We start from the raw sequence: 13,397 nt of genomic DNA, 5'->3' as shown, positions 1-13,397 counted from the left end.
TCTTGTTTTTGGTGTTCATTATTATGAGCTCTTTATTTTGTCAAGCTGTGGTTTCTGGCAATCCATAAGTCTAGTGCTTAGTAGAATGAATGCTTCATTTTTCAGTCATCAGGAAACGCTTGGTCTCTGTTGGGAAAGCTGAAGTCCCTCGTGGGACTCCAAGACTGGGTGCAGGCAACTGTCAAGCAGCTTTATCGGTGCACGGAATCGAGTGGTGGAGCACTGGACGACATCCTCCCAAGGTGAACTTCACTGGTGAAACACCTGGCTGGCTTCCGCGAACGCGCCAGCCCCATGTATCCAAGGTGCCAGCATGGAGACTCGGGGAACAAAACGTGGCTTGTGAGGGCAAGTAGATCACGTCACATCAACAGTGTTGACAGGGTAGTGTTTCCTACCAACTGATGTGCTGCGAGGTATACGTCAACTCGTGCTTACAAGCAAAGAGGCAAGGCTGCTAGCGGCGCCGCACATGGTGCAATAAGATGTGGGCAGAAAGTGTGGGCTTCTACAGCAACAAACTAGGCAACCTCAATTAAGAGTGTGTTCAACTGCTTGCCCGGGGTACGCGTGTGTGGGTGCCATTTATTTATTTATTTATTTATTTCAAATACCCTCAAGGTAGTAATACATTGAAGAGGGGAGTGGACATCAAAATAATAATTACAATGTGCACATGTTAGAACTCTCTTAAACAAAACAATATCAGTAATGTTAGCTATTGAGGCGGGAAGGTGGTTCCAATCCAATGATGTTTGGGGAATAAAAGAAGATTAAAACAACGAAGTTTTAAAATTTGGCACACCGACTTTATGACTATGATCAATGCGAGCAGAGATGTAGAATGGTGGGATAATTAGTTTACGACGAAGGTCAGCATTTTGATGAAATATTTTATGGAAAAGACACAAACGAAAGATTTTACGGTGATGCATTAGTGATGGCAGGCCTAAAGAGGTTTTCATGCTAGAAACGCTGGCAGTACGGTGATAGTTCGACATGATAAAACGGGCTGAACGGTTTTGGACAGATTCAATAAGGGAAATTAGTGAAGAGTGTGAGGTGTCCCAGACAGCGGCGGCATATTCTAATTTTGGGCGAATTAGACTTTTGTACATGGTTAGTTTCAGAGAGGACGGAGCGAAAAAGAAATTTCTTTTAAGGTATCCTAACATGCGATTAGCATTGTTAATCACGTATTCAACATGAAGTTTCCAAGAAAGGTTAGACGTTATATGAACACCAAGGTATTTGTAACTTGACACTGATGCGAGAGGCTTACTGTTAGGTGGTAAGTGTGAGGCAGAGATGAACCACGTGATATTCTCATATATTTACATTTGTCAGTGTTCAGTTCCATTAGCCACTGGTTACACCATAATCATATCTGGTTAAGGTCTGATTGTAGAAGTAATGTCTCAGATACGTCAGTTATTTTTCTATATATTACGCAGTCGTCAGCAAACGGGCAGATGGCAGAAGAGATGTTCAGTACCAGGTCATTAATGTAAATAAGAAACAGTAGCGGGCCAAGTACGGAGCCCTGTGGAACGCCTGAATTGACTGGAACAGTGCGAGAATTGGTATTATTAGCAGTGACGAATTGTAGGCGGTTAGTTAAAAAGGCGTGGATCCAGTTAAGTATGCGTGAGTCGATGTTAAGTGATTGCAATTTATGAAGTATAGTAGCTTATGGGAAACTTTATCAAATGCTTTTGAAAAATCCAGAAAGACACAATCAGTTTCATAATGGTCATCAAGAGTGTGATGGAGATCATATGTGAAGGATATTAGTTGTGTCTCACATGAGAAATGTTTTCTAAAGCCATGTTGTGAAGTAGTAAAGAAGTCATTAGATTCAAGAAAGTTAACCAACTGCGAGTAGATGACGTGTTCAAAAATTTTGCAAGGTACACTGGTTAAAGAAGTGCAAAATTTTGCTGTGGGTCTATGGGGCTATGGGTAGTTTTTCAACGTAACTCCGGTTCAGGGTTCTCTCAGGAATTTTTAGGGGTGGACATAACCACCATGCGAGCAGCCGGCCCGGAGGGGGGGGGGGGGGGGGGGGGGGGTTATCTGGCACGCACTTTGCGTAGGCTCTCAAACTTTGCAGCCCTGTGAGTGGCGCCACACTGCGGTGATAAAACAAAAAACAAATTGCCTTGGAAAAAAAAAAAATAAATAAAAGTAGGGAAGGAAAGGCGGGGAGCGTGCGAAGTGGTGAAGACAAAGCAAGCCACAACGCAAGCAAGCATTGAGCAGTGAAAGAAAAGTCCTATCTGCTTTCTGCTCTCTGCCACTCACCGCCTGCAAAGAGAACTGCTGCGCAGTGCGCGTTCGTGGCATCTGTCTATTTTGTGTTTCTCCTGCCCTGCAGCTCCGCTCTCCCTGTCTGAAAAAGTGGCGACAGTTGGGGATACGATAACACACGATAAGGTGGCGGTGTACAGGCCTGCTAAATAGGACGGTTTGCAGCCATGTAAGCAGGGAAAATCGCATCCCCATCCTATGGCATAATTGAGCGGTGGGCAGTCAGTCAGAGCAATGGGCGGTCAGACGGAGTGGTGGGCGACAAAACCACTGCCGCCCATTGTGGGGAGGACCCTGCTCCGGCTATAAGCAGCCCTGGAGATGCTTGAATATTTTTGTGCAAAGAACAAATCAACACTTTTCTTTTGGGACCATTTTTGATCCGATAAGATGAGTATTTTTGAAACACGAAAAGGAGTATAATCCACACTTTTTAATGCCGTGATTCATTTGCAAACACTCTCCATGGTTTGAGTTGAACACACTCATACTTGTGGCTCTCTATAACAAACCATTGGGATGCAATGTTTTTGGTGTCAGTCTGAGCTCCCATCCTCTTTTTTTTTGCATAGATATTGTTATCGCATTGTCTTGCTTGCAATGTGTGATTACTCAAAGTCTTAGCGTAATGGACACAGAGCTGTATATTGGGAGAGTTTGGCCAGTTTATGATCTCGCCGCTGTGACGCCCCCCTCCCGAGTGAGCCAATCAGCCCGCGGTGCAGAGTGAGAAGCGTGAGCGCATGCGCGTGAACTCCCGGCTGCTCCCAGCTGAGCGGGGAGGGCCGCCATTTTCATTAATTCGCCCGGTGGAATGCATGGGATTATAGACAGTTATTTTTCAGTGGGTTATAAAGCTAACAAATGAAGTTTTCTTGACGTCTGACTTCAAGCATTTATTCAGGCGAAAAAGAAGTCGGCTCATAGCGGACGACGCATAGCTTTAACAGTGCTCTGTACGGAAAGTGTGTTGCATCAAAATGGCGGTCGTCTCCTCTTTGCTCCCCCTTGCTCTCGCTCCTTTGGAGCTCTCCTACCTCTCCTCCACTTTTCTCCTCTCCAGCGCCTTCGTTGCCACACCCACTGGCCAGACTCTCCAAATTAGGGTTCTGAATGCACGAGGCTTGCTAAACTGCAAAACGTCGCATAAATGGCAGCAGCGCTGAAGCGGGCCACCTGCGAACGTCATTGTTGTCTATTACCACTTCAAATACTTTACCACTGGGGGAATACAAGACGCTCCCCGAGAATAATAATAATAATTTGTTTATTTAATGTGCCCAAAAACAACCACGCGGGTCTTCACATTGGCGCACACAAGACAAAAAGAAGAAACACAGCACACGCACAGCTTCAAATGTACAAATTAGCATGACAACAAATAGGTCACACACTTCACACAAAATGTAATAGAGTTTCAACTTTCAACTAGACTTGCCAAGTTCCGGCGAAAAACTGGGAGATCTGTGAAGATGTCCAAGCTAGAGGATGCGATTGTATTAAATGAAATTTGCATATGGGACAGTGGTGAGAGTTTAGACATGGATTGAGTATAAAAGACAGTAAAATTTCTGGTAATGCGACAAGGAACATGAAAATCGACAGAATTCAGAAGTTGATTAGCATTAGTCTAACTATTTACCACCCTGTGCAAAAAAAATCAGATCACACTCGAATCTTCTATTTGACAAATGCTTAAGTAAAACGCTCTTAAGAACAAATTCATAATCATAATAAAAGCGGCACTGAAAATGTCTATCATATAAAATCCGTATCATTCTTTTTTGCCCCGATTCAATACTTAAAGACTGTGTACTTGTTGGAGAATTCCAAATAACAGAGACAAATTCAAGCCGTCAACGAACTAAAGCACAAAATAAACGAATCATACAAGCAGGGCGTCTGAACTTTTGAGTTATATGAGATATAACACCAAGAGGTTTCATCGCACGGCCAACAATAAAAGAAACATGAGCATTGAATGACAACGTGCTATCAAGGCACACACCAAGATCTTTCATCACAGTCACGCGTTCGATTGGAGTTCCTCCCAAAGAGTAAGTAAAATGCATAACAATGTGTCGTCTGCTCAAAGAAAGAATCTTAGTTTTGGTAGGATTTAGGAGCAAATTATTCGCCAAAGACCATTGCAGTATGTTAGTCATTTCATGCTGAAGAGCATTACAATCAAGAGGAGTAGCAACGCACATAAAAATCTTAATATCATCCGCAAAGAGTAGGAGCTCAGCTTTTTTTACACATGAGGCTATATTGCCGCGCGCCAAGTAGGCAGCGCGGCCGTAGCCTAACGGTTATCGTGCTTGCCTCCCACGCGAAGGGCCAGGGTTCGATTCCTGGCCGTGGCTATGCATTTTGTTGACACTGTAATGAGATGTTCTGGTGAATTCGAGAACCGTCTAGCTGATTCGAGTTTAGAATGTTCTACGCGTCGAGCCTTCTACGTCGAATGCTCCAGAAGCCAACGCGTGTACAAAAGCGGCTCCGCGTGGCAAGCCGGAGTCAGTTTCGCCCCAGCGTCCGACTCTGCTGCTACGCCGACCTCGACGCCCGCGACGCACTGTTATTGTCTTTTGTACCCTTTTATTTTGGTACAAGTTCGCCATATTAAACGTTTATTTCTTCCTGTTCATTTCTTGTTTATTGGTCACCACCCGCGACATTTTGGTGGAGGTGCGGGGTAACCGCATGCCCGTGCAGCGCTCCCCTCTGAGTTCCCGCAGTGCAATTCTGAACGCAAGCCCCCAAGAACCCAACGAAGACCAGACCGAGATCCGATTAAGTCGCCGGAACCTTGGCCTACCCCCGGAATCAGGACCCTTGCCACCCAGGACCAGGCAAACCAGGAGGACGATGATGGCCAACCAGTCGGAGACCCCGGCCGCTCCAGCCGTTGTTTATCTGCCCGTCGCACCGCGCACAGCTGCTCCATTCCACGGCAAGCAATACGAAGACGTCGAAGACTGGATTGACCAGCATGAACGCGTTGCCCGCCACAATTGCTGGACCGACGAGCAGTGCCTGCACAACGTCTATTTTTGCTTGAGGGTACAGCCAAGCGCTGGTACGAGAATCATGAGTCCTTTTTGACGTCGTGGGACATTTTCAAGACTGATCTCAAGGCTACGTTCAGCAACCACTACCGCCGAGAGAGAGCCAAGGACCTACTGCGAACCAGAACCCAGGGCCCCAACGAGAGCGTCACCGGCTTCGTAGAGGACGTTCTGTACCTGAGTGCCCGCGCCGACTCTCGGGCTACCGAAGAAACTACGAATTCTCATGCGCGGGGTGAGAGACGACATTTTCGGGGGCCTCGTCCGCAACCCGCCGGCAACCCTCGACGCCTTCGTCACCGAGGCAACAAACATCGAGCGCGCCCTCCAAGCGCGCGCTTCCCACTACCAGCGGCATCCAAGCGTCACTACAACCGCTCTGCTTAGCGGCGAAAACGCTCTTGGTACGGACATCCACGAAATCATCCGGGAGGTCGTCCGGGAGGAAATCCGCTGGTTGCCGCCAGCTGCAAACCGACCAGCGACGCTCTCCATCGCTGAGGTTGTGCGGGAAGAAGTTCAGAGAGCCATCCAACCAGAGGCTCCCGTCGCCGTGGCAGCCACCGAGGAGCCCACGTTGACTTACGCCGCAGTGGCCCGACGGCCACCGCCTCCTCCTCGAGCCTATGTTGCGCCGCCCCGACATCACTCTCCTGCGCCGCAGCACGACCAACGCCGCGACGACCAGCTCCAGTACGCCAGTCAGGAGCCCCGTGCACCCCGGAAGACCGATGTGTTGCGAACGCCCGACCGACGCCCTCTGTGCTTCCACTGCGGGGAAGCAGACCACACCTACCGCCGATGCCCATACCGTCTACTCGGGCTGCGCGGGTTCCACCCGAACGACCCGCGACCCCGTTATGGTGAACGGCCCCGGGAAATCGACGAGTACCTGCGACGACCTCAGTCCCCCGAGCCTGCGTCCCGCCGAGACTTCCGGTCGCCTTCGCCACGATGTCCAGCTTCGCCGATGCACCGACCCCGACGTGAAAGCCTGTCGCCCCTCGCTCCACGCCGGGGAAACTAGGCGCGGCCACCCCTGGAGGTGGAGTTGCCGAAGACGACCGACGCCAAGATCCTCCAAGAACGTCGGAGGGCCCCCACTCGAACACTACCAGAGACCGAAACGACGCCCCTGCAGCGGTGTCCAATAACCTAAACGTCGTCATTGACGGCCACGACGCATCAGCACTCGTGGACACCGGAGCAGACTACTCGGTCTTGAGTGGGAGACTCTCCCGCCGCCTTCGAAAAGTCACCACGCCGTGGGATGGACCACAAATACGAACCGCCGGAGGGCACCTCATCACACCAGTCGGGAGATGCACTGATCGCGTCGAGATCCACGCTGAGACGTGCCCTGTGAAGTTCGTCGTTCTGCAAGACTGTTCGAAGGACGTTATCCTCGGAATGGACTTTCTCTGCGAGTATGGCGCCGTCATCGACCTCGGGGCAAACCAGCTGACGCTGCGAAAGCCTGTTTTACCGCCGGTGGAGACCAACACGACCGCGATTCGAGTTATCGCCGACCATGTGAACTTACCGCCGCGGTCGAGTGTTTTCGTCACCGTCATAACTGACTCAGCCATGCACGGTGAAGCTCTTCTGGAAGGCAGTGTCCAACTGCTCTTTGAAAAAGGAATCGGCGTCGCACGAGGCGTAACGGGTCTCCAAGAAGGACGTACAACTGTTCTCGTGACAAACTTCCGAAAGGAGCCGCAGCACCTAACTAAGGGTACCACTGTGGGCCACATTGAGGAGTTTCAGGCGCCAGCCGTCGTCACCGCAGTCTCCGAAGAAACCTCGTCGTCACAACAGAACAGCACGCTGCCGCCGCCTATCGACATCAACCCCGAGCTCCCAGCTCCTAAGCGCCGGCAACTGGTTGATCTCCTCGCCAAATACAGTGACTGTATTGCCACGTTGTCGAAAGTTCGCCAAACACCAATGGCGAAACATTGCGTTATTACCGACGACGATGCGCTTCCCGTCCATCAGTCGCCGTATCGAGTCTCCTTAAAGGAAAGGAAGGTGATTCAGGATCAAGTCCAAGAAATGCTCAACGACGACATCATTCAACCCTCAAGAAGTCCATGGGCGTCCCCAGTCGTCCTTGTAAAGAAGAAGGACGGAACCCTGCGGTTCTGCGTGGACTATCGTCGACTGAACGCTGTGACGAAGAAGGACGTCTATTTGCTCCCCCGCATTGACGATACGTTAGACCGACTGCGCCACTCCCAATATTTTTCGTCGATGTATCTGAAGAGTGGCTACTGGCAGATTGAAGTCGACGAACGCGACCGGGAGAAAACTGCTTTCGTCACTCCCGACGGACTGTACGAATTCAAAGTGATGCCGTTCGGGCTTTGTACAGCGCCAGCCACCTTCCAGCGTGTCATGGACACCGTGCTGGCAGGTTTGAAATGGCAGAGCTGCCTCGTCCACCTTGACGACGTCGTAGTATTTTCACGAGATTTCAACGAGCACCTGAAACGACTTCGAGCCGTGCTTCAAGCTATCAAGACTGCCGGCCTGTCACTCAAGCCGACAAAGTGTCGATTTGCCTATGGTGAACTTAAGTTCCTTGGCCACGTCGTAAGCAACAAAGGTGTTTTTCCGGACCCCGAGAAGACCCGAGCCGTCGCTGCATTTGCGCCGCCGTCTGACAAGAAGGCCATGAGAAGATTCCTCGTTCTTTGTGCCTACTACAGACAATTTTTTCGGGACTTCGCCAAGCTGTCCGCACCGCTGACGCACCTCACGAAGGACGCCATAAAGTTTGAATGGACAGACGAACACCAGCGGTCATTCGATGAGCTGAAACGAAGACTCCAGACGCCCCCGATTCTTGGCCATTTCGACCAGTTCGCTGATACAGAGATCCACACGGACACCAGTAACACCGGACTTGGCGCGGTGCTAGTTCAAAGGCAGGACGGGGCAGAGTGAGTCATTGCATATGCGAGTCGGATGCTGTCTAAGGCGGAGAGGAACTACTCAACAACTGAAAAGGAGTGCCTTGCTGTCATCTGGGCAATAACAAAGTTTCGCCCATATCTGTATGGAAGTCCTTTTCGCGTGGTCACGGACCACCACTCGCTCTGCTGGCTCGCGAATCTGAAAGACCCCTCCGGACGCCTCGCCCGGTGGAGCCTACGACTGCAGGAGTTCGACATGACCGTTGTGTACAAGTCAGGCCGGAAGCACAATGACGCCGACTGCCTGTCAAGAGCTCCTGTCGAGGCTGGACCTGCCTCTATTGAAGACGACGACGATGAGTGTTTCCTCGGTGCTTTGGACGTCAGCGACATGGCAGCACTCCAACGAGACGACCCTGAACTGCGAGCGCTCATCGAGCACTTAGAGGGACAAGCGAGTTCGGTTCCCTGTGCTTTCTTAAGAATCCTGCATACATTCTCCATGCGGCAAGGGGTCCTGTGCAAGGAGAACTTCGTCAACAACAGCACAGCATGGCTGTTGGTTGTTCCTGCCAGCCTTCGAGATGAAATATTCCAAGGATGCCATGACGACCCAACGGCTGGACACCTTGGCTACAGCAGGACGCTCCCCAGGATTCGAGAAAAGTACTACTGGCCGAGGCTACCGAAGACCGTTCACCTATACATTCGATCATGCCACGAGTGTCAGCGACGCAAGAAACCGCCGACGAAGCCGTTAGGACTTCTGCATCCAATTTCTCCCCCGTCTATGCCGTTCCAGCAGATCGGAATGGATTTACTTGGCCCTTTCCCGCCGTCAACGTCGGGAAACCGCTGGATTATCGTCGCCACCGATTATCTCGCACGGTACGCCGAGACGAAAGCCCTTCCAGCAGGCACGGCTGTTGAAGTCGCCAAGTTTTTCATAGAGTCCATCGTCCTCCGGCACGGCGCTCCAGAAGTTTTGATTACTGATCGCGGATCATCGTTCATGGCACAGCTGATCCAAGAAATCCTCCGACTCAGTCACACCAGCCACCGTCGTACAACTGCGTACCACCCGCAGACCAACGGGCTGACGGAGAGACTGAACAAGACAATCGCCGACATGATCTTTATGTACGTCGACGTTGAGCACAAGACGTGGGAAGAGGTGCTGCCCTACGTCACGTTTGCCTACAATACGGCGGTTCAGGAGACCACTGGATTCACCCCTTTCCAGCTGGTACATGGTCGGAAGGTAACGACCATGCTGGACGCAATGCTGCCCCATGAGCCATCTGACAATCAGAGCGACAACGCCCAGGTGGTTGCTCAACGCGCCGAAGAAGTCCGCCAGCTCGCCCGACTTATGATTCAAGACCAGCAACGCGTCGACACGGGCCGCTACAACCTTCGTCGCAGGGACGTTCACTTCCAGCCCGGAGACAGGGTGTGGGTGTGGACGCCCATCCGTCGCCGCGGCCTCAGTGCGAAACTGCTGAAACGGTACTTTGGACCATACAAGGTACTTCGTCGTCTCGGCGAGCTGAACTACGAGGTGATGCCTGACGGAACAAGAACATCATCACGCCGCCCACCACGACCTGAAGTCGTCCACGTCGTGCACCTGAAGCCGTACTACGCTCGATAGGATGGATCTCATGTGTTTCAAATAACTCTTTAGTTTGCCGTTCTTTTCATGTGCTTTGTTTTGTTTTGTGTTGCATCGGGGCGATGCACTTTTTTAAGGGGGGAGTAATGCCGCGCGCCAGTAGGCAGCACGGTTGTAGCCTAACGGTTATCGCGCTCGCCTCCCACGCGAAGGGCCAGGGTTCGATTCCTGGCCGCGGCTACGCATTTTTTTGACACTGTAATGAGATGTTCTGGTGAATTCGAGAACCGTCTAGCTGATTCGAGTTTAGAATGTTCTACGCGTCGAACCTTCTACGTCGAATGCTCCAGAAGCCAATGGGTGTACAAAAGCGGCTCCGCGTGGCAAGCCGGAGTCAGTTTTGCCCCAGCGTTCGACTCTGCTGCTACGCCGACCTCGACGCCCGTGACGCTCTGTTATTATCTTTTGTACCCTTTTATTTTGGCACAAGTTCGCCATATTAAACGTTTATTTCTTCCTGTTCATTTCTTGTTTATTGGTCACCACCCGTGACAATATCATTAACAAATATCAGAAACAGAAGAGGCCCAAGAATAAACCCCTGGGGGACACCTGAGGTTGAGTAAAATAGTTTAGAAGGGACGCTAGAAATTCAAACATGATTTGTACGACATGACAAGTAGCTTTGAAACCAGCGAAGTAGTTCAGAACAACAACCGTACATATACAGTAAAACCTCGTTATAAAGAAGTTGAAGGAGCGGTCGTAATTACTTTGTTATAACCATTAGTTTGTTATAGCCAATGTCCATTTCTTCCAACTATTCAAGCAAGGGGAATTATGATTGCTTTGTTATATCCATTTGTTTGTTATATCCCATTTTGTTATAACGAGGTTTTACTGTAACGATAATTTGTGGTGCAATAGCTCATGACCAACTTTATTGAATGCTTTAGACATATCAAAATAAATAGCATCTAGTACCTGTCCCCTGTTCGTAACGATTGGTGCAGCGAAATGTAAAAAGGAGCACAAGTTGGTTTCAACTGACCGTCCCGTAATGAACCCGTGCTGCGAAGTCGTTAATTTATGGTGAAAGTAATGAGTTATTCGTTTATGAATAACTTTCTCAAGCACCTTAGAAAAGCCGCACAACAAAGAAACAGGCCGATAATTACTGAGAACCGATGAATCGCCCCTCTTTAATATTGGCACGACAACCGCTTTCTTCCATAACGATGGGAACAAACCAGAGCGAAGTGACAAGTTAAAAATGTGTTTTAAAATCGGTGTGGACAAGTCACCACAACCTTTGATTATAAAGCTCGGAATACAATCTACTTCAGTAGATAACTTCGGTTTAAGGTTTCTAATACCTTCCTCTATTTCATCTGAATCTACTCTGAAGCCCGATAAAACATTTTACTTCCATGTCAATAGGCTAAATAGTTGGTTGACCAACTGTGTAGCATTGACTAAAACAGTCTGCAAAACGGTCTGCCACCTCTGGTGGGGACTTAGTGTTTCCTTCCAGTAAAACAATCCCACAGTGAAATTTCATGTGCATTGTTACGAGTGTGCTGCTTTGCAAACTCCCAGAAAATTTCGGGGTGGCGGTTCAGACTGCGCTCAGCATCATCAAGATGTAACTGTTTATCGCGCGAGTACAATTTTTTGACGAGAGAACGATAAATACTAAATTGAGTGTACCGGAAGCTAGAGCCCGTTTTTTTTTTTTAAATTCTATGAAAATGATCTTTTTCCTTAAAGGCGGGCACTCAAAATTTTCTTCAGCGTGGCAGAAGATTCCCCCTCTTTTCTTTTTTTCCTCCTTCCCTTTCCTCCTCCATTTTCCTCCTCGCTTTTTACGGCCTTCTCGCATGAGCGCTAATGGGCTTACCGGCCCACCGACAAAATCTCTGTAACCCTTCAAGGTTCTCTGCTTCAATCCCAAACATCAGGGATTAGTTAGGCAGGCTCGGTATGAGCTCGTAAGAGTTCGAGCTGGCTCGCTTTTCTCCTGTTTTTTTTTGTTTTTTTTTTTTACTTTTTACTTCTTTTTTTTTAGCTTTAAAACACACTCAGGCACTTCGGCATGCGGCCACATACGCTACAATACCGCATATTTATCTCGAGTGAACGGAACTTGAACATCATAGTAGAAGGAAAAAAAAGTAGGTATTTTTATTTGAACTTTGAGCTTTACCCAGAGAGTTGAGAATTGGTCGTTCTAACAACGGCACACTGAGGAGTGATTGTATCAATATTTTGTGTTTTTTTTTTGTTCGAAATAATAATTATAAGTAAATACAAGTCAAAAATATTGCAGTAAGAGGGCGAAGCATGTAAAATTAGTTGCATTTTGACAATATAGTATCGAAATGAACACAGTCTGACCAGTTCTGGCGCATAATATATATGTTAATACTACAGGTCTTTTTCTAGAGTAACGGCCGCCTCGTTGAAGGAACTAAGAAGAGTAAAAAACAAACTTCCATAAAAGTAAATTGGTTTACGATTTTTGATGCCTCTTCAGCCTTTGAAAAGAGTTCTTCGTGGCCAAAGTTGCATTTAGTTTCTGTCAACAAATGTAACTGAAAACTCAACAGCCGACAAATATGTTGCGTATCAGCAAAGAGAGCAAGAAAGACGGAGATTGAATCGGCAAATTCAAGATTTTCTACACGAGAAATAGTGCAACTAGCAATAATAGCAAATTATGCCATTTATAAAAAGACAGCAGGTATTACGAAGTTTTCATTTTGTTCTGTTCCCGTTTGTTTTCAGTCCAATGAGAAATGGAATACCCAGATTGCCTCTGCAGCCCTTCCATAATTGTCCGGGGCTCTGTCAGAGTGCACGGTTGAAGCACAGCGACCATCACCACAAAAAATCCAGGAGTCCGGAAGGTGTACTACCGTAGGGTTTGGGGCTGCTTGGCAAATTTAGGCGCCTGGCAGTCGCCCAGCCTCCATAGAACAAAAGAGGCACAGCGGCCAGCTCAACGTCATCACCAAGCGAGAAATCATGCCGAAATGTGTCCTTCAACACTTGTGAGATCTATACCCGAGCCCAGCCGGGATTTGCTACATGGGACACAAGTGGTAATAGGGCACACTGATTGGTCAGTGTACATGTAGATTTTGCTGTGTAACTCGAAATAAAACAGAGCAAGGTTTTCAACATCACCAAGCCCAGGTATGACAGAACTGCTGCTTGTACACCCATTGTGGGTTTTTGCATGTCGTAAGGCGGTTCTCTAAAATCTCGTAGAAAGTGAATAGTCGTATTCTTATATCCCTGTTTTGACATGGTGGCGAATGTTGTGCGAAGTTGCCGATTTGAAGTACTCCGCTCAGGATTGCACGTACAGGTCCTTCATCACAGAGATGGTATCATGAATGAGCATTTTGAGGCTGACAAATCGTTATAATTAATTCCTAATTAGTTTATGAAACTAGAAAAAGAGGGGCGCTTGGGAGA

The 13,397-nt window shown here is 48.6% G+C and overlaps 1 protein-coding gene across 1 annotated transcript in view; it reads left to right on the top strand.

Annotated features, from left to right (window-relative positions):
- The window catches only part of LOC120846750 (peroxynitrite isomerase THAP4), a 39,609-nt gene extending 26,567 nt beyond the window's left edge, over window positions 1–13,042 (top strand). The window contains exons 2-3 of the mRNA XM_040503924.2: window positions 106–242; window positions 12,702–13,042. Coding sequence (XP_040359858.1) covers window positions 106–242; window positions 12,702–12,837 — 273 coding nt within the window. The 3' untranslated portion in view covers window positions 12,838–13,042. The remainder of the gene's footprint in view (window positions 1–105; window positions 243–12,701) is intronic.
- The last annotated feature ends 355 nt before the right edge of the window (window positions 13,043–13,397 follow it).

This window comes from Ixodes scapularis, unplaced genomic scaffold, assembly GCF_016920785.2.
Source record: "Ixodes scapularis isolate PalLabHiFi unplaced genomic scaffold, ASM1692078v2 PGA_scaffold1__304_contigs__length_218370807, whole genome shotgun sequence".
NCBI lineage: Eukaryota > Metazoa > Arthropoda > Arachnida > Ixodida > Ixodidae > Ixodes > Ixodes scapularis.
Note: the sequence above shows the minus strand (reverse complement) of the source record. Positions and strands in the feature narration are given on the sequence as shown.